General features: G+C 37.5%; 3 protein-coding genes and 2 long non-coding RNA genes across 11 annotated transcripts in view; 2 read left to right on the forward strand and 3 right to left on the reverse strand.

The window, feature by feature from the left end:
* The window catches only part of LOC137175004 (low affinity immunoglobulin gamma Fc region receptor II-c-like), a 91,464-nt gene that overhangs the window by 14,404 nt on the left and 49,478 nt on the right, over positions 1 to 27,582 (reverse strand). The gene's annotated exons all lie outside the window — the stretch shown is intronic.
* LOC137175006 (myelin-oligodendrocyte glycoprotein-like) lies at positions 672 to 12,585 on the forward strand. Of its 3 annotated transcripts, none has more exons than XM_067580623.1 (6): positions 672 to 837; positions 9,624 to 10,004; positions 10,170 to 10,253; positions 10,406 to 10,521; positions 10,626 to 10,842; positions 11,331 to 12,585. In XM_067580623.1, the coding sequence occupies exons 1-5, from the start codon at positions 810 to 812 to the stop codon at positions 10,662 to 10,664; spliced, it is 648 nt and encodes a 215-aa protein (XP_067436724.1). In that variant the 5' UTR covers positions 672 to 809; the 3' UTR covers positions 10,665 to 10,842; positions 11,331 to 12,585. The 3 variants fall into 3 exon arrangements, with proteins under 3 accessions (XP_067436724.1, XP_067436727.1, XP_067436723.1); XM_067580626.1 differs by lacking the exon at positions 672 to 837 and adding an exon at positions 3,467 to 3,698; XM_067580622.1 differs by lacking the exon at positions 672 to 837 and adding an exon at positions 7,216 to 7,406.
* On the reverse strand, positions 11,399 to 25,682 carry LOC137175017 (uncharacterized). Its single transcript, XR_010925527.1, has 2 exons — positions 25,549 to 25,682; positions 11,399 to 11,452 (listed from the first exon to the last, which is right to left on the reverse strand). It is a non-coding gene; the product is annotated as an uncharacterized lncRNA (long non-coding RNA).
* On the forward strand, positions 15,319 to 27,069 carry LOC137175010 (butyrophilin subfamily 3 member A2-like). 2 transcript variants are annotated; one of them, XM_067580638.1, is made up of 5 exons: positions 15,319 to 15,585; positions 22,620 to 23,000; positions 24,782 to 24,865; positions 25,018 to 25,133; positions 25,238 to 27,069. In XM_067580638.1, exons 1-5 carry the CDS (start codon positions 15,570 to 15,572, stop codon positions 25,274 to 25,276), a joined length of 636 nt encoding a protein of 211 aa, XP_067436739.1. In that variant the 5' UTR covers positions 15,319 to 15,569; the 3' UTR covers positions 25,277 to 27,069. The 2 variants fall into 2 exon arrangements, with proteins under 2 accessions (XP_067436739.1, XP_067436738.1); XM_067580637.1 differs by lacking the exon at positions 15,319 to 15,585 and adding an exon at positions 20,986 to 21,176.
* Positions 24,781 to 25,071, reverse strand: LOC137175024 (uncharacterized). The gene is made up of 2 exons (XR_010925534.1): positions 24,988 to 25,071; positions 24,781 to 24,884 (listed from the first exon to the last, which is right to left on the reverse strand). It is a non-coding gene; the product is annotated as an uncharacterized lncRNA (long non-coding RNA).

Raw genomic sequence — 27,582 nt, forward strand, 5'->3', positions numbered from 1 at the left:
ATAACACTTGTCAGTTCTGTCACAGCTCTTCCTCTTCCTCTCCCTTCTTCTTCTATCTTCTCCAAACCCTGTGATTTACCCCAGCCTTTTCACCTGATGGACTTCCTCAGTTGTTGTTCCCCACGGTGAATGTAGCCAGGGGTTTGTAGGGTCAGACAAAAGTTCTGCCTGTTTTTGTGCAAATAAATATTCTTCTTCTATAGCATTACTACTATCAGAAGAATACACAGTGTATGTGAAAGAATTCCAGAATAAAGTTTCTTGCTCAACATACAAGTAAAGACCTTTACCTTACATCACATTGGGTTTTATTTAACCCTGTCATAATACATACATCACATAACAAAACAAATGAATTTCTCTTATAATCATATACTCTTCTATACTCATGTTGAAAAACATTAACAATACATTCTTTTTTAGAGCAAATGCTCAAGCAAATACTGAAAGCTTGCATACTTTTATTTTTTTAACACTACTTTTATTACTTCCAGGGCAAAAGAATTACATCTTGAACATGAACCAAACAGTTTTAGTTTAATAAACAATATAAAAATCTATACGACCCACATTCACGGTGGAAATTTAAATCGTGACATGCAGTTTGTCCAAGTGGTGTTGCCGTACCTAGCTGTCCAAACGGCGGATCCACTTCTGTGTGCAGTGACCATAGAAATATGACAAGAACAAGTCGTGACAAGCAGGATGGCTAACTGGTTACTGAGAGAGGATTCAACTCTTTCTGGAATGAACGAGGCTTATCAAAATAAAGCTAGTGAGGTCTTGATGGGGATTCCTTCTCTGCCTTGATGGAAAACTCCTCTGTTTGTTTACTGGGTGAGTCACTAATCTGATAATGATGAGTCATGTTGGTTCGTCACCGCACAGTCATCGTGACAGTGATAACGTGAGAGATAAATCATTAATTATAAAATCAGTGTGAAATAACAGAATGTGGTTTATAAATAGTTGGTATCGATCTGGGGGGGTTTTCCATCATGCTGGCTAACGGGATAGCCTAGCTTATTTCGACAAGCTTTGCTAATTGAAGTGAGAGTTCCATCACTGCGGTTTATATGAGTCCCAGCTCAGTAACCATGGTAACTCAGTCAGCTGAACTAGCTGCTCTGTGGCAGGTTAAAGGTCAAGCTTAAGTCAGCTGCATGTCAAAGAATGTCTGACATTTAAAAGTTCATGTAGAGTTGATCAACAGCTTCCGCCATCTAAATTAGTCAAATGAAGTCTTTCAAAGTCTCTGTCCAACACTGTCCATCAAGACCCAGCTGCAACTTCAGTCTGAAGAACATTGAAATAAGTGAATGCCACCGATGGCCACTAGATGCTCCAACTGACCCCCAAAAAGCATCAGCTCATTATGGTCTCAATCAGTGAGTGTGCTGGTAGCCATTTTGGACATTATCACTATTACTTTTAGTAAAATTTGAAGACTTTGCAGTAGCTTTGATGTCTGCTGTGGGATGTTGATTGACAGCTGTGATTGACAGGTGAAAGGCCAATGTTCATGTCGACAGCTTGAAAAATTGTGAACCCAACCATTAAACTTATGGAATCTTTGTACAAAGATGAAGGGTGCACAATATCAAGTGAGTCAGACTCATCACTGCTGAATTATGGCCATTTGAATGTATCAGTAGCTGTTGCGCCATCGGTGGCTGACACATGTTGCAGGTTGATATGAACATGTGCCTTCATGTCTACATGTACATGTGATTTCAGTTTTTATGTCAAATAAGTCACCGTCATTGTCTGTAGTTTTATCAAGGTCATCCATATGTGACGTGTGTTGTGGATATTTTGAGCAATGGTCAGCAGTGGATAAAGACGCACACAAGACTTTTGATGTCTTAAAGCTGAAAATGTTTATTGAAGCATTTGGTCAAGTGGAGAACGAAAAACAGTAAACACCAGAGTGTTTTGCTCCGATGCTGTCTCTTTCCGTTCTGCCCTCTGAAGGTCTGAGTCCTCGTCTTTATCAGCCTACAATATGAAAAATTAGTCTGATTGGTTCACTAGTTTCTAAACAAGGAACTGCACTTTACCCGTGACAGTTTAAGTCACGTTGCGTGTAATTTCAACAGTTTTGGTTTGAGCGTCTGTGTCATCCACCCATCTGTGTTGTTTAGGGAAGCCTCCTCTGACCTTGGTAACCATGGAAATGCTGATATACCCTCTATCAGAGAGGTTTCTGCTTTCTCCAAAACATCACAGACAGCTGAAGTCTCAAGGAGAAGATATCTTCATCTCTGATTAAGAATTACAGTGTGACCTCAAAGCCAAGCTTGACCCAATGTGACCCAATTTGTAACCTCTAAAGATGGAAAATTCACACATGTACAAAGCATTTGTTGGCATAATAAAAAACTATGTTTATAGTGCTGAAACTACTCGATTCATTGAATAATCAATCAAAATAAAATAATTACAACTTTTATTTTGATTTGATTTCTCTTTATTATCTGATTATTTTTTCTGCATTTGTCAGAAATATACATAATAAAACATTTCACCAACAACTAAACAAATACTACAAACATACAGTATTACACCAGATATTGATTATAAACAGTGATGATTATAATCAATTTATTATTACTAATTGATTAAAGCAGCTGTTCTCAGCTTCAAAAATGTGAGGATTTGCTGCTTTTTTTTTTTCTTTTTTTTTCCAATTTTACAACTTTCAACTTTCAGATTTATTTGAACTATGACACAGTAATGAGTTGTACAGACTATTTCTAAATGGAACATTTTGTTTATCACTTCTTAAGTAACTTAAAGTTGCTGAGTCACCAAACAGATGAAGATGATGAGTCATGGTGGCTAGTCACTGCATAATAATCCTGGCTGTCATTATGAGAAAGAGGGTAAAAACATATGATGAAAAGATCTCTGGGCCATTATGTAAACATCTTTTTTTGACTGTTATAAAAAAGGAAAAACTAGGGAGCGTTGCACTGGGTCAGGAAACTTTCCCAGGTTTGTCATTGTATAAACCGCTGCATTAGTTGGACGTAATGAATAAATGAACAGGAAAAATGCAGAGGAGGAAAAAGAAGCTGAAACTGTCGACTGTTTGATGGTTATTTATTTGTGCTTTAAAACGCAAAGCCGTGAAATAATCACAATATAACATGTTATTTCTCTCATTCAGAGGTCCTCTTCTTACTACCGCTCGTTCTCCTTGCTCGACCAACGCCTCGCTGTCTCTCTCTCTCTCTCTCTTGCTCGCCGGTGCTCAGCTGGTTTGCGCTATTTCTCTCTTTCTCGGCTGCAGAGAAAACAGCTTTGTTCGCTGGGTCCTTATTTGACGCTCCAAAATCGAAACAATGGCGGAGTTGGGTGCGTCAAGACACTTTGACGCACCTCATAACGCTTCTATAATGCATGTTTGGTCATTAAAAACAATAGGTGTACTTCAAAACGCGTGCGTCAGACGCTTCCAGTGCGTTTAGGCGTTTAAGAGATAATATAAGAGATGATCTCGTGGCTATGATCTTATGGATGTATAAACAGAACTCCATGACAACTGCTAAAAATATTTTTCGATATGAATGAAGTTGATGACGAGTTGATGACTCATGCCCACGCCCACGCCCACTTCTTCCGGTCTGGCTCTGTCTTGTCCTTTGGATGTATCTGAGTCTGGAAAGAAACCCCAAAAAACCCACTAATGTATGGTAAGGTCTTCAATACGTTAACGTTAGTTCACTTACGTAACGTCACAGCTCCGGTAACTTTACTCTTGCCGTTAACGTTAGGTTGCCCTTTTCAAAGTCCGTGTTTATTTTATTAGCAACTTGTTAGTGAGCAATGCTAACGAGCTTAACTTTGGGTTAATGTACTAACTATCATGAGCTTACACGTTACTTACACTAAAACATTAGCTGATTGTTAACTATACTGGAGAAACCAAGATAAACTACAGCCTGTATGTTTAACTGTATTTTAGCCATCTGCGCCAGACTGAACAACACACGACAGTATAACTCTACACAACACATCAGGGGTCTGTTTGTTTCAGGAAGCACGTTCAGCAAACTCTGAGTCAAACCCTGAACTCTGAGTTTATGAACCTCAAGATGGGAAACTCTGAGTTATCGGTTTCAGAACAGCTGATCAGTCAGTTCAATCAACTTTGAGTTGAGCGCGTGCGTGATGAATAAAAAAAAAAAGCCATCATCAATGGAGCTCCGATACATCGAGTCACCATGGCAACGGGTAAATAAAGCCTCTTATTTTAATCTAGTGGACGTAGAGATATTAATGCATGTGTGTGCGGACGTTGCACATCTTTTATCTTTAAAAAAAAAGAGCCTGAGACAAAGCGAGAAATGTGTCGATAAGTTAACACAATAGAGTTTTATTCAGTGTCGTTAATCTATCATTTAGCAGACTTACATTTCCTTAATGATGATAAAGTGGAATCTGACTGCAGCTACATTACATTTTAAATATATTTGTTCAGCTTTAATCTGACGGACAAAACACAGGAAGTAGCAACTGAAGATGAAATATAGTTAAATATTTAAAACATATATATGTTATGGAATTTTCCATCTTTAGGGGTTACAAATTGGGTTATATTGGGCCTTGAGGTCACACTGTAATTCTTGCTGTCTGTGATGTTTTGGGGAAAGCAGAAACCTCTCTGATAGAGGGTAAATCAGCATCGCCATGGTTACCAAGGTCGGAGGAGGCTTTCCTAGACAACACAGATAGATGAATGTGTAGATTCTGTTGACACAGTCAGACATTCAACCCAAAGATCTGCTGAAGTTCCATGCAACGTGACCTGAACTGACACAGGTTAAATGAAGTTCCTTGTTTAGAAACTAGTGAACCAATCAGACTAATTTTTCATATTGTAGGTTGATAAAGACGAGGACTCAGACCTTCAGGGGACAGAACGGAAAGAGACAGCATCCGAGTTGCAGATGACTTCGATGTTTGCTATTATATATATATAATAATATAAAGTTGCTTTAAGACATCAAAGGCTCGTGTGCGCTTTTCTCCACTGAGATGCTGACTATCGCTCAAAATATCCACAACAATATAGATTAAGAACACAGAGACATGACTGTAAGCTCTCAGTCTGATCAGTAATAATGTGTTTGGTGATTTGTACTTGAAAAGGCGTCGAGGTTATAATACAGAATAATTTAAAGTTTTAGACATCTATCTGTATCTCAGCTCAACAGCATTCAGTGACTTTATTTCAGCTACTTCAACAAATGTAGTAAATTTAAACATTGTCACTGAAATGCTGTTAAAACACGTTAAGGTTATGCTCCCTATTTAAAAAATCTCACTTTCAAACTACATTCTGCAGCTGCACCACGATCCTGCTCACTCAGCATGTTAACATATAATCTACAATATTATAGGAATGATGTCCCATCAGTGCGACCAATCACATCATGACTGATAGAGATAATTATTCATTGATCCCACATGTCTAAAGCTTCATACCGATATTTGAAACTTAAACTGAGATTAAACACGTGCAATAAAGATTTCAGTAGGAGCTGCTCTAACAAACTGACAGCTGTCGGTTTGATTCTGAGCTGAGGATGAATTCACGCTGTGTAATATCTGAATGTGAGATATTCAAGGAAATGACTGACGCGCATTAAAGCGGTAACTTAAGTCCTGAGTAACTAAACTAATATCCAACCAGGATTCCGATTCTGACAGATCGTAAACCTCCGCTAATGAATGCGCTTTGTTACGGACTGAATGAATGAGGAAATGAAACAGTGTCTGGCTCTGTAAGAGGAGACAGAGAGAAACTCAGGGTTGGTTGAGGAAAACCTGCCAGCGAGCAGGTTAGCTTCACACAGTCAGTTACTGTGGTAACTGACCCCAAGTTTAAGTTAACCCAGAGTTTCCCTCATCTCAGGGTGAACAAACTAGCCCGCTTTCTGAAACTGACCCCTGCTGTAACGTTATAACACTGGGGAGAAGATAGTTACATGAGTTTTTCTTTTTGGGCTGATAGATCAGTTAGATTGATGGAGAAAGAAGTCAGTGTTGGCTAATAATACAAAACCGGTGAAAAGTTATTTAAGAGCTTAAGACCTTCTTACATCATGCTGTGATACATCATTGTGCTGTCACTACTCACACTGAGTCCAGTACATGAACCACTGAGGGGTCTGAAACAACACTTGATCAATCAATCAATCAACAAATTTATTATTATTATTAGGGGCAATTAATTTTGAACAGCTTGTTGACATAAAAAACACAGCAGTGTTCAACACCGCTGATGATACAACAGGTGAAACCAGTGCATTTCACTTTCAGTTCACTAGAAACATTGGGACTTCTCTGCTGCAGTTAATCAGAAACTGAGCTGGTGTGGTGTTAACCTGATTCTCTGGGTATCATAATGCTTTCAATGTGACGGATGAAAAGAAATAAGTTAGAATGTAGACTTAAAATTTATTTTATTTATGAAATGAGATCCGTTAAGCAATTAAGCAAGTTGCTGAGTTACGAAACAGATGAAGATGAGTCATGTAGTCGCTGCACAGTAATTGTTACAGTTAATATGTGAGGAAAAGAGCTATAAACATCTTACTGTCAGTGTCAATCAGTGTGAAATAATACAGAATGTGGTTTATAAAAAAGTTGAGATCAATCTGTTTTAGAAAATGGAAAAAAAAAAATACACAGAACAGAAGAATCCCACAACCCCCCTTTTTTCCAAAGAAACCAGAAGCTTGTGGCTACAACGTGTGTCTATAAACAAGCCAGATGGACAAAAGGCTGTGAAGAAAAATAAACAAATAAATATCTTGTAAAGCTCATGTACATTTACATATAGAAGAATTATTTGATATGGACAATCAGCTCGTTTTGATTTGTGAATATAAAATTTGATCAAAACAATGAACAAATTAATTTAATAAAACTGAGAGTCAGTGAATCCAAACAATACATTTCCCCAAAGTAAAGAGAAGTAAAGTAAAGTAAAGTACAGTGAAGGTAAACGTGATCAGTAATAAAACGTCACAATTTACCCCACAGTAGTTTTATATGCGGGCAAAATATATATATCAGAGTTTCACTGAACGTCCCACAGAAAGTGCTGTCACGTGCTTGTATTATAAGATGCAATCACTCATCTACAACCGCATGGAAAATTCTTAGATAATGGCATGATGACGCGTAGTGCGCATGACCACTGCAACTTTGTTACACAGTTAAAATGCAGAGTAACAACAGAGTGAGTCATAGTTCAGCAGCTCTACGGACGTCTCATCTCTGTCTGTCTGTAATTTACATGTTTAAAATGGACTTCGAGCAGTTTAGTAACATGTTTACATTCTGGATTTTTATTCTCTGTCTGACTTTCATCGTCTGGACTCCGGTTGAAGGTAAACTGACATGTTTCGCTTTTATTCGCTTGTTAACTCGTTTCACCTGAGCGACACATGAATGAATGAATCAGTGAACATGTGAAAATATGTTTTACGGTTCATTTTCTGTGTCAACAAACTGTAATGTGAACTTAAACTAGTCGTCATATCTAATACATCGATGTATCGCTGCTTTATGTTTTAATGTTGATACGACGCGTTAAAGTCTTTAAACTTTCACTAACGTTACTTAAACAATCTACGTAACAAACGTAATAGATCTAAAATCTAAATGTGGATAAACTAACCTACAGTTTATTACGCAAAACAAACAACCAAGTCAAATAAAATATATTTTAGTTTGGTTTTATTTTATATGTTACATATATTTTATTCTTGTCATATTCTTCTGAGAGAAATGTGTGATTTTACTGTTTATTTGCTGACATGATGATGACTGTTGAAGATAACTCATTAATTGACAGTAAGTACAATGGAAGGATGAGCTACAACTTTTTATCAGTCGTCCATTTAAATCTGTCTTCAGGTTATGCTAACCCATTGTTGCTAACTTTAGAGCTAACCTCCTTTGCTTTTCCAGCATTTGGGAAAACAACAGACGTGACTTTTTAGCATTTATTAACCGACACGCTGTAGTCTTTACTGTACATTTACTGCCAGACTGACAACTTACTACTGACCTTTTCAGTGGTTTCCTAGGCAACGACACAGAGGTTGACTCACGTACCGGAACAGCGCTGCTCAGAGACTCCCAAACACTGTCGATATCAAATATTAAAAAATATTTTTTTGGCCTGGCGGGGGTTCTCGTTGTGTCACCATGGAGAAACACAGATTCAGTAACCGTTGAGGACAGTTAGACCCAGCAGTCTCCGTTAGGTTGGGCGAGTTCAAAGTTGTGAAAACAACGGGGGTGTTTTGAATACACCCCCGTTGTTTTCACAGGTAATTTGTTAGTCTGTCCCTCCCGCCGCAGGAAATAATGGATTAATCGTGGAAAGCTGTTGATGTAGCACTTTTCTCCTTATGAAAATAACACGGAGATTATTCGACCAATGAGAATTTAGTTGGACGAGAGCATATCGACCAACTAATCGACCAGCAGACTACAGCCCTAGTGAATTTTGGGCATTTTTCCTTTAGGAAAAACAAAGATTAACATAAAAACTAGATTATCAAGTAGTTGCTGATTCATTTTCTGTTGACAATTTATTGCTGCAGCTGTATTTCAGTTTGTTAATCCAAGAGACATTTTTGCATTTTTCTTTTTTAAAAAAAAAAAGACTTAAAACAATTAGTCATCAAAAGGCAGTTGGCAATTAATTTTCTTTTGATCAACTAATCAGTTAATCGACTAATAGTTGCAGCTCTAAGATGTTGAAATGTGACAAACTTTCTGTAAAAGTTTGATATAAAGAGGCACAAATCAACCTCTTCACAGCACATACAGTACTGACAGAAGAGATAAACATGGTCATGTTGTTTAACAGGTGTTGTTTGTTCAACTTGTTCCTTTTTTCAGTGCTGTTGTTTTCTTGTCACAAGGAGGGTTTGAGGGTTTCCTGTCAGAATGTCAGAAAGTTCCCAGACAGAATGACTTTTTGGTCATTTGGAAAGTCACGATGACTTTATAAAAATCATATTCTGTGTGTACATAAAGCTGAAACAATTAGCTGATTAATCAATAATCGGATCGACAGAAAACAATTTATTTTCAGGCACAAATGCAAAACACTTCTTAGTTCCAGCTTCTCATTTGTGATTATTTTCTTGCTTTTCTTTGTCTTATGTGATAATAAACTCAATTAGAGCTGCAACGATAAGTTGGTTAGTTGATCGAAAGAAAATTAATCAGCTGCTATTTTGATAATCGAGTTATTGTTTTAGTTTGTTTTCTTTTTTTTTTAATTTGCTGGTTGCAGCTTCTCAGATGTGAGGATTTGAAGCTTCACTGTGTCGTACATGATAGTAAAACAATATCTTTGGGTTTTGAAGTGTTTATCACACAATACAAGCACTAAAATGTGAAGACGTCATTTGTTAAGTTTCTAAATTGTAAATGTAAAATACAGTCATTGTTGCTGGAAGTTTGGATTTACAGAAAAGGTTTGAGATATAGTTGAGATAATATCGTTGCTACAAACTACATACAGAAAAAAAGACTCCAGACTTCTCTCGCTTTTCAGAAGGTTCAATTTTCCCTCCATTTTCCAGGTCAGTCTGAGGTGATTGGGTCAACTCAGCCAATCATCGCTTCTCCAGGTGATGATGTCATCCTGCCATGTCACCTGGACCCTGAGTTCAACGTACAGGGGCTGACGGTGGAGTGGTCGAAGCCCGATCTGAAGCCTGACCCCTCAGATCGGCTGAGTCGGGTCGCGTACGTCCATCTTTACCGGAATAGACGCGAAGTCCCCGACATGAAGATCCCAGCGTACCTCAGCAGGACGGAGCTGTTCACAGATGAACTGGAGCGCGGAAACATTTCACTCAAGATCATGAACGTGACGCTGGCAGATGAAGGGAGATACAAATGTTTCATCCCCAAGTTGAAGAGCAGAGTGAAGTCGGCAATTGTTCGACTTGTTGTTGTTGGTGAGTTTCTTCAGATGTTGTTGATGGTCCAAGATTAGTCTTTTTTAGATCTGTTGATTTGACTTGTGTGTCACAAGTCATGATTAAGCACTTTTTATATACTTTTTGCCAGTAACTTTTTAGTATTGTGCTGTAAATTATAATAAATCTTGTGTTTTTATCCAGAATCAAAGTCTGATGAAACCTGGACAACAGAGACACCACTGCATCTCCAAACTCCTGATCCAACGGATGAGACGGATGTAAAAGGTGAGAAAACTGTACAAATCTGTGAAGATGAGAGGAAACGTCTTTAAAATCAGCTGACATGTTGTTTTTAAATTACTGTGGTAATTAAAGTCTTCATATTTGTGTATCTGGTGTGTCTCCACTTATTGTAGCTCTATTTCTTTTCCCATCAGGTGATCGTCACAGTCGGAGCACTCTGATCTCAGCTGTGGTGGTTTTCTGTGTCTTACTAATCGTTGGTGGTCTAGTTGGTGGATATTTATTTAAACAAAGGCGTCAAAAACCAAATGTAAGTCAGAAATAAACAAAACATATTGTTGCTTCTTACAGTCTGAATCATTACAGACTCTTTTGGAGACTGTTGACTAATAATTCTGTTAATTTTCCTTCCAGCATCTGAAGAATGATAACGCCTTACTCAAACCAGTCTAGCTGCCTTGCTCAAAGGTACTTTACTGGCTGGTGTTAAAGGAGATGAGAGCGTTAAACTCACCTTGATCTTTCTGGGGATTTCAACCAGACACATGTGGACTCACTGGATCAGCATTAGGGGGGTTTCTACAGTGGATACAAGCTCAAATCATGTGCTGAGAAAATGATGCAAGTGCTTGTAAGTCTGAACATGACTGTTCTGAATAATAATAATAATATGATGTAACCAGGCAACATCTGAAGGGTTTAAGTGTGATGTAAACACTGAAAAAGTGAAGCTCAGTCAAATATTCATAAAAAGGTTTGCATCATAGAAATGAAATGGACCAAAGAGAATCAGTTTTATTTACAATGTAAAGGTGACTTAATGTTCTGAGCAGCCTCTTCTACTATTTCTGTCTGTGCTGTGAGTTAAAAAGGCATCAGGTTAGTGAGACATCTGGAAAAACTCAAAATTCACCACCCTAGTTTGAATTTGGATCTGTGGCTTCTTGTAAGACCTGCACACAGAGAACCATTTTATTTGCATTTTCTTACTTTGCATAGGTGCAGTCAAATTAAAAACTCGGGAAGTTCATCCTTATGTCTTTGAGCACTTTTTTATGTTTTACTAAAGATCATATGCAACATATTTAATGCTTTCTGCTTTGTTTTCTTAATCCACAGCTCAGCTGAAGCTCTTAGATGGATCCTGGCTGGAGGAATGCTGATCCTCAAAGTGACATTTTAAAAAAAAAAGAAGCACCGTCTGACCTAAACACAATTGATTCAGGTCCAGAAATTACAACCTGGAGAAGAACTGTGCCAGAAATCTTTATCCACATGATCAGCAGCAGGATTGCTTTGCATCAGCCTATTGAGTGAAAAACTCTGTGGCAGCACTTTAGACTTTACACCTCGTCCATCATTTCCAACTTTAACCTTGTTGGTTGATGAGCAACCAGAGGCGACCTCAAAGAGACCCACGAATAAGAAGAGAAAGGTTTCAATGCTTCATAAACTTTTCGTCAGGGTCTAAATGTCCTTCTCTGGAGGAGGATGATTATCAGATTTATTTTGTGTTGAACAGTCTTTTCTGGGACTTTCTGGCTCGTCAGAGAAATACGAGTTAAAAACGTTTAAATATGAACTCACTCGATGGAAGAAAGTCTTATTAGCAACAAGCTTGGGGAGGGAGAAACGTCAAACTGCTTTAAAGTTTTTTGTGACTTTACAGCCACCTGATGTTTTTTTTTTTTTCCAGCTTTTAAAGTTGAAAAGATTTTCTTTCATCCATTGACTTTGATATTTTCAACATTCTTCCACTGAAACATTTTCTGCTCTGAGATTTAACTGAAAGTTCCAAGAAATATCAACACAGGACTGTGATATGTAGTAAAAAGAGGATTTTCCTGCAATTTGCAACATTTTGTGACGTTACTGTGATCTGAGCTCCAGTTTACTTAACTATAACTGGAGGAAGAATATTGTTTTTTTATGTATTTATGTTAAGTGATCCTGAACATTACAACCAAGAAATTTCATTTCTTTCGACTGTTATAAATCCTAATTAACATAAAAAATACAGAATAAAATATAGAATTTGAGTTTTGGCACATGTGAGTTCAGAGCTGAATTTTCCTCATAAAGTTAATTTCAAGTTAAAACGCTCTCCGCTCCCTTAACATCAACTGTCAAAGTACCTTTGAGCAGGGCAGTTATATATTCTCATATATATATATATATATATATATATATATATATATATCTCATGATTATTATTTCTACAAAAAAGGTTTTGTTAAATGTTGATCATTAAACTACCTTTTGCACTTTAAAACAGTTATTGTTACCTCTTGTCATGCTGGTGTGACACTTGAAAAGAACAAATCAAAGTACATTTGAGTTTTTTTCATCTATTAAATTCTTTTTGGGGATGTCATTCTGTTATTGTGACCTGTATTACAAGGACATTTTTCAAATTTTACATTCTTTAAAACTTGATTTAAGTAACACCACTGTTAGATGAATAAAGTTGGTACAAGTTGTCAAATAAATCATATTTTTAAATGATTTCTGTGTTGTGACTTTAATCTCTCTGTTGTCTCTTTCCATGGAGGTGAAGTTCTCTGTGTGTCAGTTTGCATTTATCTCTGTCTGCTGTGTGATTATAATCTGACCTCATGTTGTTGAAAGCAGCTGAACAGATAACTTTTTAAACTGTTCAATCATAAAGGTAAAGTTCAAGCCACCATGATCATGTTTTGCTGCTGCAGTTTAACTCAGCAGTAGGTTAAGTAGCTTGTGGAGGCTAATGACAGCTAACTTTAGCTAACTTAGTTTGGTGAATTGTTGACTTCTCTCTACTGTGTGTGTGTGTGGTTCAACAAAAGTTTCATAGTCTTGATTTAGTCTCCAAATGCCAAACTAGATATACTGACAGAGTAGCATCACAGTTATCTGGCATGACTATGCAACCAGACAATTAAATAACACTAAATGTCACAAAAATATGGAGCTACAGAATCAAGACATTCAGAGAATCCTCAGAACTTGAATTTAAACTTGTGCTTCACCAAACCAGCTGCAGCAACAAGGCTTTTTGAATTTCCACTTCACTGTTAAACCATCATGACCTGCAAGATTAGATGCAGGTTCAGTTTTATTCATCAACTTTTTCAGCAACTCACTTTTAAAAGTGGTGATTGGCAAACCTTAAATCTTGGTGTGTGGCTCCATCTAGTGGTTAAAAACATGTATGTTGTGGACAAGAGAGGGTCAATGTTTCTTCTTTTGGTATTAAAAGGCTCTGTTTAAACTGTGTAGCTTTTAGAAAAACCTTTTTTGTAAATAAAAACCCTTCGTCTTCTTTGTCGATAATTCTGCCTCTTACCTTTCGGAGGGATTTCTGAGCTGCATCAACTCTCAAACCAAAGCAGATACAGTATGGAGCTCAGATGAGAAGATACATTGGATCAGAATAATAATAAACATGAAGTCTGACTCTTTAAGTATCCACAGTATTTTATTCTGTGTGCTGAGACTTTTCACTCTATACTTTTAGGCATTTTGCTAAAAATACCCAAAACACAGTTGGAAATTCATTGTAAATAAAAGCTGAAAATTCTTTTGTCTTCAACAGATTGATGAAGGTGAACTCTCTGCAGATCTGATGTTCTTTCTCTTGAAGCATCAGTGCTAAACATCCCACGAATAGACACTGAAAAACCCTAAAAAAAGACAAAGGAGTTGTAACATTCGCTGGTGACGTGAATCAAATGCAACCATATAAGACTGAGACTGTTACATGATATGATGTTATATTATAATTGAATGAACCAATGTATCTTCAGATTCATATTCAGATTAATTCTTGGGATAATTTCCACATGAAATTCAGCAGCGGTTGCCAGCTGAGTTTGGTCTCTGAGGTTTGTTATCAGCTGTAACGTGACCGCAGTTCACAAGCTGACTGAGGTCTGGATTTTCTTTCTGGCACTTTTCCTCTTTCAGATGAATAATTTCTTTTTCCAAATGCTCCTTTTCTTGCTGAAGATTATTGATTTCATCCTCCAGATGATTCCTGCTTAGACCATCAGTCTCATTACCTGCATTGAGGGAAAACTGGTTCACGTCAGATACTTCTGTAGTGCTTGTGGAACATAATTGCAACTGTAATATACTGTAGTTTTTAGATATACAGTTAAAATCACAAAATAAATCTGAAGATGTGTTACCCCTGCTGATAGTCCTTCTCACACACTGGAATCTCTGTCCTGGTGTTTTAGAGGCTGGAAAAATATATTTGGTTTCAACCATAAGTTGCAGTATGAATGGATGCATGAACCACATTGTTCAAACTACTTGTATTTGTTGTCATATGTGTCATATAGAGAAGCTAAATCACTTACTGTATTTGTACATCAATATACCAAAGAGCAGTGCAACAATAATCATTACACATACAACTGGAAGTCCTTTGAGTGCAGACTCTGATTTTTTCAGTAAGTAGATGGCTGAAAATAAAAAAAATAAAAACATTAAGAACAAATTTAATCGCATGTCTGTTTGTCGTGTTAGATGACAGAGTTGTTCTGAATATTAGATTAACAAAAAAGTGAACTCTACTGGATGATGTTTATGTTGTTCTCCTATCCGTTGAGCTCTTTTGCATGAACTGTAAAGTCATCAATGATATTTTCAAAGTTCCTGCTAAAAACATACACATTTCATTTAAACAGATGGACATTTTTCAGTCTCAGTTCATTTATTCTCACAGACCCAACAGCGACCCCTACTGTTAACCTCTACAAGAGTGAGGGAAAAACTCCCTAAAACCTGAAATTAAGGAGACTATAGAGGAAATCTAGTGAAGGCACCACAAGACGAGGATCCAGCCTCCCTGAACGGAAGCTCTGAAATAACACGGTACTGATAAGCACTTAATGATAAAGACGTCTGAGTGGGTGCACATCTATATTTTACTATATAATATACTGTAAATCATTAAGTTCATGCCTTCAGTACTGTGTTGTGGGTAGAATAATTCCACTTGTATTCTACTCTTTGTTTATTTTTTAATAATATTTTATTTAGTGTATTTTTACAGTATTGTCTGAGTTAGATCGTCACTGATTAAAAGCATTTCCTTGTCATAATGTGTAGTGTCGTAGGAGGCTGCAATGTAGTGGTCAATCTGTTTGTAGCCTCAAGAAAAAAACCTTGACAAATGTGTTGTAGTATTTTCCAAGACAAGCCCGGGAAACCAGTTGTTTGAGTATCTGGATGCTGACGTAATTTACCAATATGTGATAGAAACAGGAAGTGAAGAAGTTCCACTAGCAGAACAGGATGTTGGGGAAAATAGTACAAAGAGTTTTGATCTAGTGAGAGTTTATATTTCCTTAAATTCATTTTCATCTTGTGATGTGGGGCTGCCACGGTAAGCGAATTTTCCCACTGACTGATAAACTCGTGACAACACCGGTGACACCTGTTACACTGGACAGATATTCGTCAATCTGTAGACCCTGCTGAAAAAAACAGCATAGACCAGCAAAGGTGGTTTTCATGGTGAATTTCAGCCAAGATAAACAATTAACTACAATTAAACTAACTATATTAAAGAGTTTCGCTCTAGTGAGAGTTTATATTTATATAAACTCTCACTAGAGTTTATATATTTGTATACTGACAGGGTAGCATCACAGTTATCTGTCATGACTATGCAACCAGACAATTAAATAACACACTAAATGTCACAAAAATATGGAGCTACAGAATCAAGACATTCAGAGAATCCTCAGAATTTGAATCTAAACTTGTGCTTCACCAAACCAGCTGCAGCAACAAGGCTTTTTGAATTTCCACTTCACTGTTAAACCATCATGACCTACAAGATTAGATGCAGGTTCAGTTTTATTCATCAACTTTTTCAACAACTCACTTTTAAAAGTGTACTTTGGCAAATCTTGTGTGGCTCCATCTAGTGGTTAAAAACATGTATGTTGTGGACAAGAGAGGGTCAATGTTTCTTCTTTTGGTATTAAAAGGCTCTGTTTAAACTATGTAGCTTTTAGAAAAACCTTTTTTGTAAATAAAAAACCCTTCGTCTTCTTTGTCGATAATTCTGCCTCTTACCTTTCGGAGGGATTTCTGAGCTGCATCAACTCTCAAACCAAAGCAGATACAGTATGGAGCTCAGATGAGAAGATACATTGGATCAGAATAATAATAAACATGAAGTCTGACTCTTAAAGTATCCACAGTATTTTATTCTGTGTGCTGAGACTTTTCACTCTATACTCTTAGGCATTTTGCTAAAAATACCCAAAACACAGTTGGAAATTCATTGTAAATAAAAGCTGAAAATTCTTTTGTCTTCAACAGATTGATGAAGGTGAACTCTCTGCAGATCTGACGTTCTTTCTCTTGAAGCATCAGTGCTAAACATCCCACGAATAGACACTGAAAAACCCTAAAAAAGACAAAGGAGTTGTAACATTCGCTGGTGACGTGAATCAAATGCAACCATATAAGACTGAGACTGTTACATGATATGATGTTATATTATAATTGAATGAACCAATGTATCTTCAGATTCATATTCAGATTAATTCTTGGGATAATTTCCACATGAAATTCAGCAGCGGTTGCCAGCCGAGTTTGGTCTCTGAGGTTTGTTATCAGCTGTAACGTGACCGCAGTTCACAAGCTGACTGAGGTCTGGATTTTCTTTCTGGCACTTTTCCTCTTTCAGATGAATAATTTCTTTTTCCAAATGCTCCTTTTATTGCTGAAGATTATTGATTTCATCCTCCAGATGATTCCTGCTTAGACCATCAGTCTCATCACCTGCATTGAGGGAAAACTGGTTCACGTCAGATACCTCTGTAGTGCTTGTGGAACATAATTGCAACTGTAATATACTGTAGTTTTTAGATATACAGTTAAAATCACAAAATAAATCTGAAGATGTGTTACCCCTGTTGATAGTCCTTCTCAGACTCTGGAATCTCTGTCCTGGTGTTTTAGAGGCTGGAAAAATATATTTGGTTTCAACCATAAGTTGCAGTATGAATGGATGCATGAACCACATTGTTCAAACTACTTGTATTTGTTGTCATATGTGTCGTATAGAGAAGCTAAATCACTTACTGTATATGTACATCAATATACCAAAGAGCAGTGCAACAATAATCATTACACATACAACTGGAAGTCCTTTGAGTGCAGACTCTGATTTTTTCAGTAAGTAGATGGCTGAAAATAAAAAAATAAAAACATTAAGAACAAATTTAATCGCATGTCTGTTTGTCGTGTTAGATGACAGAGTTGTTCTGAATATTAGATTAACAAAGAAGTGAACTCTACTGGATGATGTTTATGTTCTTCTCCCATCGGTTGACATCTTTTGCATGAACTGTAAAGCCATCAATGATATTTTCAAAGTTCCTGCTAAAAACATACATATTTCATTTAAACAGATGGATATTTGCCAGTCTTAGTTCATTTATTCTCACAGACCCAACAGCGACCCCTACTGTTAACCTCTACAAGAGTGAGGGAAAAACTCCCTAAAGTCCACATGAAATTCAGCAGCGGTTGCCAGCCGAGTTTGGTCTCTGAGGTTTGTTATCAGCTGTAACGTCACCACAGTTCACAAGCTGACTGAGGTCTGGATTTTCTTTCTGGCACTTTTCCTCTTTCAGATGAATAATTTCTTTTTCCAAATGCTCCTTTTCTTGCTGAAGATTATTGATTTCATCCTCCAGATGATTCCTGCTTAGACCATCAGTCTCATCACCTGCATTGAGGGAAAACTGGTTCACGTCAGATACTTCTGTAGTGCTTGTGGAACATAATTGCAACTGTAATATACTGTAGTTTTTAGATATACAGTTAAAATCACAAAATAAATCTGAAGATGCGTTACCCCTGCTGATAGTCCTTCTCACACACTGGAATCTCTGTCCTGGTGTTTTAGAGGCTGGAAAAATATATTTGGTTTCAACCATAAGTTGCAGTATGAATGGATGCATGAACCACATTGTTCAAACTACTTGTATTTGTTGTCATATGTGTCATATAGAGAAGCTAAATCACTTACTGTATTTGTACATCAATATACCAAAGAGCAGTGCAACAATAATCATTACACATACAACTGGAAGTCCTTTGAGTGCAGACTCTGATTTTTTCAGTAAGTAGATGGCTGAAAATAAAAAAATAAAAACATTAAGAACAATTTTAATCGCATGTCTGTTTGTCGTGTTAGATGACAGAGTTGTTCTGAATATTAGATTAACAAAGAAGTGAACTCTACTGGCTGATGTTTATGTTGTTCTCCTATCCGTTGAGCTCTTTTGCATGAACTGTAAAGCCATCAATGATATTTTCAATGTTCCTGCTAAAAACATACACATTTCATTTAAACAGATGGATATTTTTCAGTCTTAGTTCATTTATTCTCACAGACCCAACAGCGACCCCTACTGTTAAACTCTACAAGAGTGAGGGAAAAACTCCCTAAAACCTGAAATTAAGGAGACTATAGAGGAAATCTTGTGAAGGCACCACAAGACGAGGATCCAGCCTCCCTGAACGGAAGCTCTGAAATAACAAGGTACTGATAAGCACTTAATGATAAAGACGTCTGAGTGGGTGCACATCTGTATTTTACTATATAATATACTGTAAATCATTAAGTTCATGCCTTCAGTACTGTGTTGTGGGTAGAATAATTCCACTTGTATTCTACTCTTTGTTTATTTTTTAATAATATTTTATTTAGTGTATTTTTACAGTATTGTCTGAGTTGGATCGTCACTGATTAAAAGCATTTCTTCGTCATAATGTGTAGTGTCGTAGGAGGCTGCAATGTAGTGGTCAATATGTTTGTAGCCTCAAGAAAAAAACCTTGATAAATGTGTTGGAGTGTTATGATTTACCAGTACGTAACAGAAACAGGAAGTGATGAAGTTCCACTAGCAGAACAGGGTGTTGGGGAAAATAGTACAAAGAGTTTTGCTCTAGTGAGAATTTATATTTCTCTAATTTATTTTCGTGCTGTGATGTGGGGATGTACGGGAATTTCCCCACTGACTAATAAACTCGTGACAACACCGTGTTACCTGTTACACCGGACATTTTACAAATTAAGATATTCGTCAATGACACTCATCCATAGAGCGCTTACTTTGATCTTTAACATTAGATTTTTAGTTTAGATCTTCCCCTTATTTAAGAGTTAGTGACGGCGGGCTTCAGGCTGCTGCCAGCGGGTCGTCCTCCGTGTACAGCCGGACTGTGGCGCACACAGACAGGGACGAGCAAGAAGACGACCGCCGCTTAGAACCAGGAACCGGAACAACTCGCCTGCCATTCGGAGAGAGAGACACACCGAGAGCAGGCAGAGAGCTGCAGAGTTGCTGCAGATAAAAAGTGTCAGTTTATAATTGGAGCATCCGTCGTCCAGAATCAGCTGAGTAAATGTGAAACTGAAACTGCTCGATTAATTGAATAATCAATCAACAGGAAAATAATATACAACTTTTATTTTGACTGAATATTTTTCTGAAATTTGTTTGAAACATACACAACAAAACACAACATTTCACCAAAAAACAAAACAAATACTACAAACATACAGTATTACATCAGATATTAATATTTAGCCATTCACATTTACTGCTCAGTCTACATATGTGATTGATTATAATCAGTTCATAATTATTAATTAATTAAAACAGCTGTTCTCAGCTCCTAAAATGTGAGGATTTGCTGCTTTTTTTTCAATTTGACATCTTTGTTCATTAATTGTTAATTAATTGATTGTTTGTCACACAAATAAACCATTTAAAGACGTCACTTTGGGTTTTGGGATCTTGTGCTAATCATTTTTCATTAGCCTACTTTATGACATTTTATAGATGAAAGGATTATTGGATTAGTCAAAAAATAAGCGACAGTTGTTGCCCTGTGTTTTACATTCACACCTGGTGGTTACATCAGTGATCATACAACAGGTATCATCACTGGTGCATTTCACTTTCAGTTTCCTAGAAACATTGTGACTTCTCCGCTGCAGGTAATCAGAAACAGAGCTGGTGTGGAGTTTCCCTGAATCTCTGACTATCATATTGCTTTCAATGTGACAGATCGAAAGAAATAAGTTTTAAATGTAGACTTTAATTTTATTCATGAAATGAGATCCATCTATGTGAATCAGTGTGAAATAACACAGAATGTGGTTTATAAAAAGTTGGGATCAATCTGTTTTAGTGCGTGGTAAAAAAAATCCCACAACTCCCTTTTTTTTCAAGCACAGAAAGAAACCAAAATCTTGTGGATACAACTTGTGTCTATAAACAAGACAGATGGACTAAAAGCTGTAAAGAAGAATGAATAAATATCTTGTAAAGCTCACAGGAGTTATATTTTAACATGTTATTTGTACATTCACATATAGAAGATTTGTTGTTTGATATGAACAATCAGCTCGTTTTGATTTGTGAGTATAAAATTTGGTCAAAATAATAAACAAATTTATTCATTACATCTGAGAGTCAGTGAGTCCAACAATACATTTCTCAAAATTTAAGTAAAGTAAAGTAAAGTAAAGTAAAGTAAAGTAAAGTACAGTGAAGGTAAACGTGATCAGCAATAAAACGTCACAATTTACTCCACAGTAGTTTTATATGCGGGCAAAATATATATATCAGAGTTTCACTTAACTCAAAACAGAAAGTGCTCAGTGCTGCCACGTGCTTGTATAAGATCCAATGACTGCTCTACAACCGCCCACATTCTTCAAGATAAATGACGCGTCATGGTCAAACGGAACCTCCATCCACACAGTTTAAAAGCAGAGTAACAGCAGAGTGAGTCATAGTTCAGCAGCTCTACAGACGCTTCATCTCTGTCTGTCTGTAATTTACATGTTTAAAGTGGATTTTGAGAAGTTTAGTTACATGTTTATATTCTGGACTTTTACTCTTTGTCTGACTTTCATCGTCTGGACTCCGGTTGAAGGTAAACTGACATGTTTCTCTTTTATTCGCTTGTTAACTCGTTTCACCTGAGCGACACATGAATGAATGAATCAGTGAACAGGTGAAAATATGTTTTACGGTTCATTTTCTGTGTCCACAAACTGTGATGTGAACTTAAACTAGTCGTCATATCTGATGTGGAATCGCTGCTTTATGTTTTTAATGTTGATACGACGTGTTAAAGTCTTTAAACCTTCACTAACGTTAATCAAACTACATAAAAAACCCCAATTGATCTATAGTCTAAATGTGGATAAACTAACCTATAGTTTACAACTCAAAACAAATAGGTAAGTCAAATAAAATATATAATAGATTGCTTTTATTTTACATAACCTGGTACATATATTGGTACATGATTTGGGTGAATGGGTGAGTAGGGGGCCGATAAATTCTGTTGACTGCTAATTCTATAGGCTATAGTTGTCCTTTTGTAACTGTTGGAGCCGTTTTTATTTTATTTTTTGAGCATAGTTTGGTCGTAGTTGATTGGCTGGTATCAGCCAAGACGTCGTGTACGTGCAGTGCAGCGAGAGGTTAATTGAACCAGGTGCGAGAAAGGAAAGACGCCACAGAGAAACAATTATTCAACCGCACGCTTCTTAGTTTGTTGATTATCTTTATTACCGTTTTGTTGTTTTGATACTTTGACTTCATATGAATAATTTTCTTTAACTTACGTTAAGCACTTTTGTAACACCCACTGCAAGTCACTAGCATAAGAAATGACAAAAAGGGAAGTATAAATATTTTTATTACAGACAGTCAGATTTAGATTTTACATTCACCCACTTTAACTCTCTCCCAGTTAATTTCCCAGCTATCACTAACAGGACAGGGGCTGAGTTTAACTAAGACACACCAGTGCACACTGCAATCGATAAGTCCTACACACGAGGTGAATTAACACACTCCAACACACTGCAACCGATTAACAACCACAGCTCACCTTAAGCCTGCCCTGACTGCGCAACTGAGATTGGACCTGAATAATGTTAATAGTGGGGAAAGCAGGCAGACTGATATTAAAACAAACAAACAAAAATAAGAAAAAAAAAGAAAACTAGTCTGCCTGAAGGGTAATACCCATATCTCTTTGCCCTCTACCAGCTCACTTGCCAGAGCGGACTAGACAGAAAAGGAAAACCCCAAAAAAACACAAACAATACAAATAAACCCATGGCAACAGCAGCTAGTGCACCGCTGAATGCTCTGCAGGAGAAAACAATATTAACAATCTTAATTTATCGTACATGATAGTAAAACAATATCTTTGGGTTTTGAAGTGTTTATCATACAATACAAGCACTAAAATGTGAAGACGTCATTTGTTAAGTTTCTAAATTGTAAAGTACAGTCATTGTTGCTGGAAGTTTGGATTCACAGAAAAGGTTAAAGGTTAAATTTTCCCTCCATTTTCCAGGTCAGTCTGAGGTGATTGGGTCAACTCAGCCAATCATCGCTTCTCCAGGTGATGATGTCATCCTGCCATGTCACCTGGACCCTGAGTTCAACGTACAGGGGCAGACGGTGGAGTGGTCGAAGCCCGATCTAAAGCCTGACCCCTCAGATCGGCTGAGTCGGGTTGACTACGTCCATCTTTATCGGGACAGACGTGAAGTCCCCGACATGAAGATCCCAGCGTACCTCAACAGGACGGAGCTGTTCACAGATGAACTGGAGCGCGGAAACATTTCACTCAAGATCATGAACGTGACGCTGGCAGATGAAGGGAGATACAGATGTTTGGTTCCCAAGTTGAAGAGTGGAGTGAAGTTTGCAATTGTTCGACTTGTTGTTGTTGGTGAGTTTCTTCAGATGTCGTTGATGGTCCAACATTTGTCTTTTTTAGATCTGTTGATTTGACTTGTGTGTCAAAAAATTACACGGTTGAGCACTTTTTATGTACAGTGTGATACAGCTAGAGGCTTATTTACATGACAATGATATTTATGAAAAATTTCAGTCTGCTTTTAGAGGTAGACATAGCACCAGGACTGCACTCACTAAAGTCATAAATGATCTTAGAATGAGCGCAGATAAAAATAAAGTTTCTGTCTTTGTTCTTCTTGATTTGAGTGTTGTGTTTGAAACCACTGATCATGAGATACTTCTGAACAGACTTGAAAGCTGGATTGGTCTCTCACCCCGGGATTCCACCGGGGACGTGTGCGCCGCGTTCCGGCTCCGACGCAGTTTTGCTCCGTCCTCTGCACAGCGCCCTATTCAACTGGGAGCGTGTCAGTTGCACTGGGAGCGTGTCAGTTAAAGTCTGTTGCACTCCTAATACAGTAATTACAGCAGCCTAATCAAAGTTGATCCCTTAAAGCTACTGTAGTTACTGCAGTAGCAGGGCAACTAAACTGTCCAGTTTTGTTAACTTGCTCAACTTTCGTTGATTTGCTAATTTTCCTTGATTTTTGTGCTTCTACTGTGGTTAAGTAGGCTACGTAGTTAAATGGTTTCTTTATTCGTCTGTTTTAATTGCGTTTATTGTTGATATACGACCAGGAGTCTGCATGGGGTGATTTATTTTGAAAATTGACCGGATGCTCAATGCTGTTTTTGTGTCTGACTTCCTGCCCAGCTCGATCTGCTCTGTGCTGCTTGACGCGGCCTCCATAAAAAATAGACGAGGCACTTAACTTTAGCGCAGCGGAGGGGAGAGCCGCTTCTGGGACGCTTCTGAAACGCACCATGGTGCGCCCGGTGGAATCGGATATATTGACTAGAGTGGCTGCGATCAGCTCCGGCAGCTGCGTCGGAGCTGGAACGCGGCACACACGCACCTGGTGGAATTCAGGGGTCAGGAAACACACTGAGCTGATTTAATAGCTACCTCACAGACAGAAATTACTTTGTAAGTCTTGGTGGCGATGTTTCCAAGAAGCGAAGCATTCTCTATGGTGTTCCTCAGGGCTTGATCCTTGGTCCGTGGTTGTTTTCCCTATACATGAACCCGCTTGGAGAAATGATCCGTGACTACAGGATTCATTTTCACTGCTATGCTGATGACACCCAGATGTATTTATCTGTAGCACCTGACAATAAGGATGCCCTATGCCCTCTGCTAAACTGCTTCTCCAGTATTGTGCAGTGGATGAATTAAACGAAGACAAAACTGAAGTCCTTATCATTAGCACAGACACAGCTGCTCCCTCTCTGTTTTTCTGTCGTCTTTTTAAAATGAGTCAGGTAGCCCATGAACAAGTCAAACTTAACTTTTAATGTTATCAAATGAAGAGAAATTTCCTCTCATAGTCCTAGTAATGTCTTTGTCCTCCCTCATGGCAGAGTTTACAGCTCTGATCAGTCTGATCTCCGTCACGCCTCTGAATCTGGAACACCTGCATGCTATGTAAAAGCACACACGGAGGTGGGGGGAGACAGAGGGGACAGACCAACTATTTATACACTGAATTAAAATGTGTTATATCGCCCATCCCTATGTGTGTGTATACACACATACATATACACACACACACACTGAACCCAAATGTCAAAATTCAGTACCTTTTAAAACTTTTGTCAGTAACTTTTTAGTATTGTGCTGTAAATTATAAGAAATCTTGTGTTTTTATCCAGAATCAAAGTCTGATGAAACCTGGACAACAGAGACGCCGCTGCATCTCCAAACTCCTGATCCAACGGATGAGACGGATGTAGAAGGTGAGAAAACGGTAAAAATCTGTGAAGAAGAGAAGAAACGTCTTTAAAATCAGCTGAAATGCTTTTTTTAAATTACTGTGGTAGTTAAAGTCTTCATATTTGTGTATCTGGTGTGTCCCCACTTATTGTAGCTCTATTTCTTTTCCCATCAGGTGGTCGTCACAGTCGGAGCGCTCTGATCTCAGGTGTGGCGATTGGCTGCATCTTACTAATCTTTGGTGGTCTAGTTGGTGGATATTTATTTAAACAAAGGCGTCAAAAACCAAATGTAAGTCAGAAATAAACAAAACATATTGTTGCTTCTTACAGTCTGAATCATTACAGACTCTTTTGGAGACTGTTGACTAATAATTCTGTTAATTTTCCTTCCAGCATCTGAAGAATGATAACGCCTTACTCAAACCAGTCTAGCTGCCTTGCTCAAAGGTACTTTACTGGCTGATGTTAAAGGAGATGAGAGCGTTAAACTCACCTTGATCTTTCTGGGGATTTAAACCAGACACATGTGGACTCACTGGATCAGCATTAGGGGGGTTTCTACAGTGGATACAAGTTTTCTTTGTCCACAGCTCACCTGAGGCTCCTAGATGGATCCTGGCTGGAGGAATGCTGATCCCCAAAGTGAAAAAAAGTGATTTTAAAAGCACCACCTGACTTAAAACTGATTGATTTAGATCCACAACCTGGATAAGAACTGTGCCAGAACTCTTAATCAACATGATCAGCGGCAGGATCGCTTTGCATTGAAAAACTCTGAACATCTGTGGCAGCACTTTAAACTTTACACCTCGTCCATCATTTCCAATTTTAACCTTGTTGGTCGTTGGGAAACCAGAGGCGACCTCAAAGAGACCCACGAATAAGAAGAGAAAGGTTTCAATACTTCATAAACCTTTTCTTTAACTTTTGGTTCTTAATGTCCTTCTCTGGAGGAGGACGATTATCAGATTTATTTTGTGTTGAACAGTCTTTTCTGGGACTTTCTTGCTTGTCAGAGAAATACGAGTTAAATATGTTTAAATATGAACTCACTTGATGGAAGAAAGTCTTATTAGCAACAAGCTTGGGAGGGAAAATCATCAAACTGCTGTAAAGTACCAAAAGACATGATTTATTTCAACTGAGAAAGGTCAATAGAAGACTTATCAACTTAAATGAATGAATTATTCAAATTATTCTTTTTCAGAATAAATCATGTTTTTTGTTGATGCTGATTTTCTTTCATCCGGTAATATTTCAACATTCTTCCACTGAAACATTTTCTGCTCTGAGATTTAACTGAAAGTTCCAAGAAATATCAACACAGGACTGTGATATGTAGTAAAAAGAGGATTTTGCTGCATTTTGCAACATTTTGTGACGTTACTGTGATCTGAGCTCCATTTTACTTAACTATAACTGGAGGAAGAATATTGTTTTTATGTATTTATGTTAAGTGATCCTGAACATTACAACCAAGAAATTTCATTTCTTTCGACTGTTATAAATCATAATTACTGTTTTTGTGTCTGTCACAGTGTTAAAACAGTGTCTCAGAAGGATGGAGTGAAGAATTTAGGTTATTATGTTTTGTTGTTAGTTCTGTTAAGCTGATCATTGACTTGAGGTCACCCTTCCCTTTTTTTACTGGTCACATTGACTGATTATGAGCCCACAAGCTTGTTTCACTACTGAAGTGAAACATGTTAAATATAGAATTTGAGTTTCAGCTGCAGTTTTCTGCCACATGTGAGTTCAGAGCTGAATTTTCCTTATTAAGTTTGTTTTAAGTTAAAACGCTCTCCGCTCCCTTAACATCAACTGTCAATGTGCCTTTGAGCAGGGCACCCACAGTATCCCTCAATATAGTTGTATCAGTTATATTTTTTACATTCTCATATTGTTCTGTCATTTTAATGAGTATTGATTCTACAATATAAGATTTTGTTATATCATGAGCATTAAGCTACCTCTTGCACTTTAAATCAATTAGGTATCATTACCTCTTGTCATGCTGGTGTGACACTGACTAAAAATCTCAAAGCATTAAATGTAAGTACATTTGAGTTTGTTTCATATGGTACATTCTTTTTGGGGATGTCATATTCCCTTTATTACAAGGACATTTGTCAAATTTTACATTCTTTAAAATTTGATTTAAATAACACCATTGTTAGATGAATTAAGTGGGTAAAAATGACCAAATAAATCACATTTTTAAATGATTGCTGTGCTGTGACTTTAATCTCTGTCTGCTGTGTGATTATAATCTGACCTCATGATTAGCTCATGAAAGCAGCTGAACACATAAACTTTTTAAACTGTTCAGTTATAAAGGTAAAGTTCAAGCCACCATGATCATGTTTTGCTGCTGCAGCTTAATTCAGCAGTAGGTTTAGCTTGTGGAGGCTAATGACAGCTAACCTCAGAGACAGATTGCTGACTCAACCACGAATGCAAGATGCATCTGCAGAAAAGTGTGTAAGAACCTGCGTGGCCTTAAAATACATCTGGCCAGGATGCAGTGCAGGGAGCAGGAGAACGTACGTGCGCCCATGAAAAATTTGCCAAATCTTCTCTGCCAATTTTTGGCAGAGTTTGTCCAGGCCAGCCAAGGCTCCCAGCATCTTAGGATGTAACATAATGTATTACAAGGGTTTGTGACTGTGTCATGTAGCACTTATTTTCTTGATGTTGCTGTTGTTTCTCCAGCTATGAGAGAGGTCCTGTAGCATCGA

This window comes from Thunnus thynnus, chromosome 22 (genome assembly GCF_963924715.1).
Source record: "Thunnus thynnus chromosome 22, fThuThy2.1, whole genome shotgun sequence".
NCBI classification, from domain to species: Eukaryota; Metazoa; Chordata; class Actinopteri; order Scombriformes; family Scombridae; genus Thunnus; species Thunnus thynnus.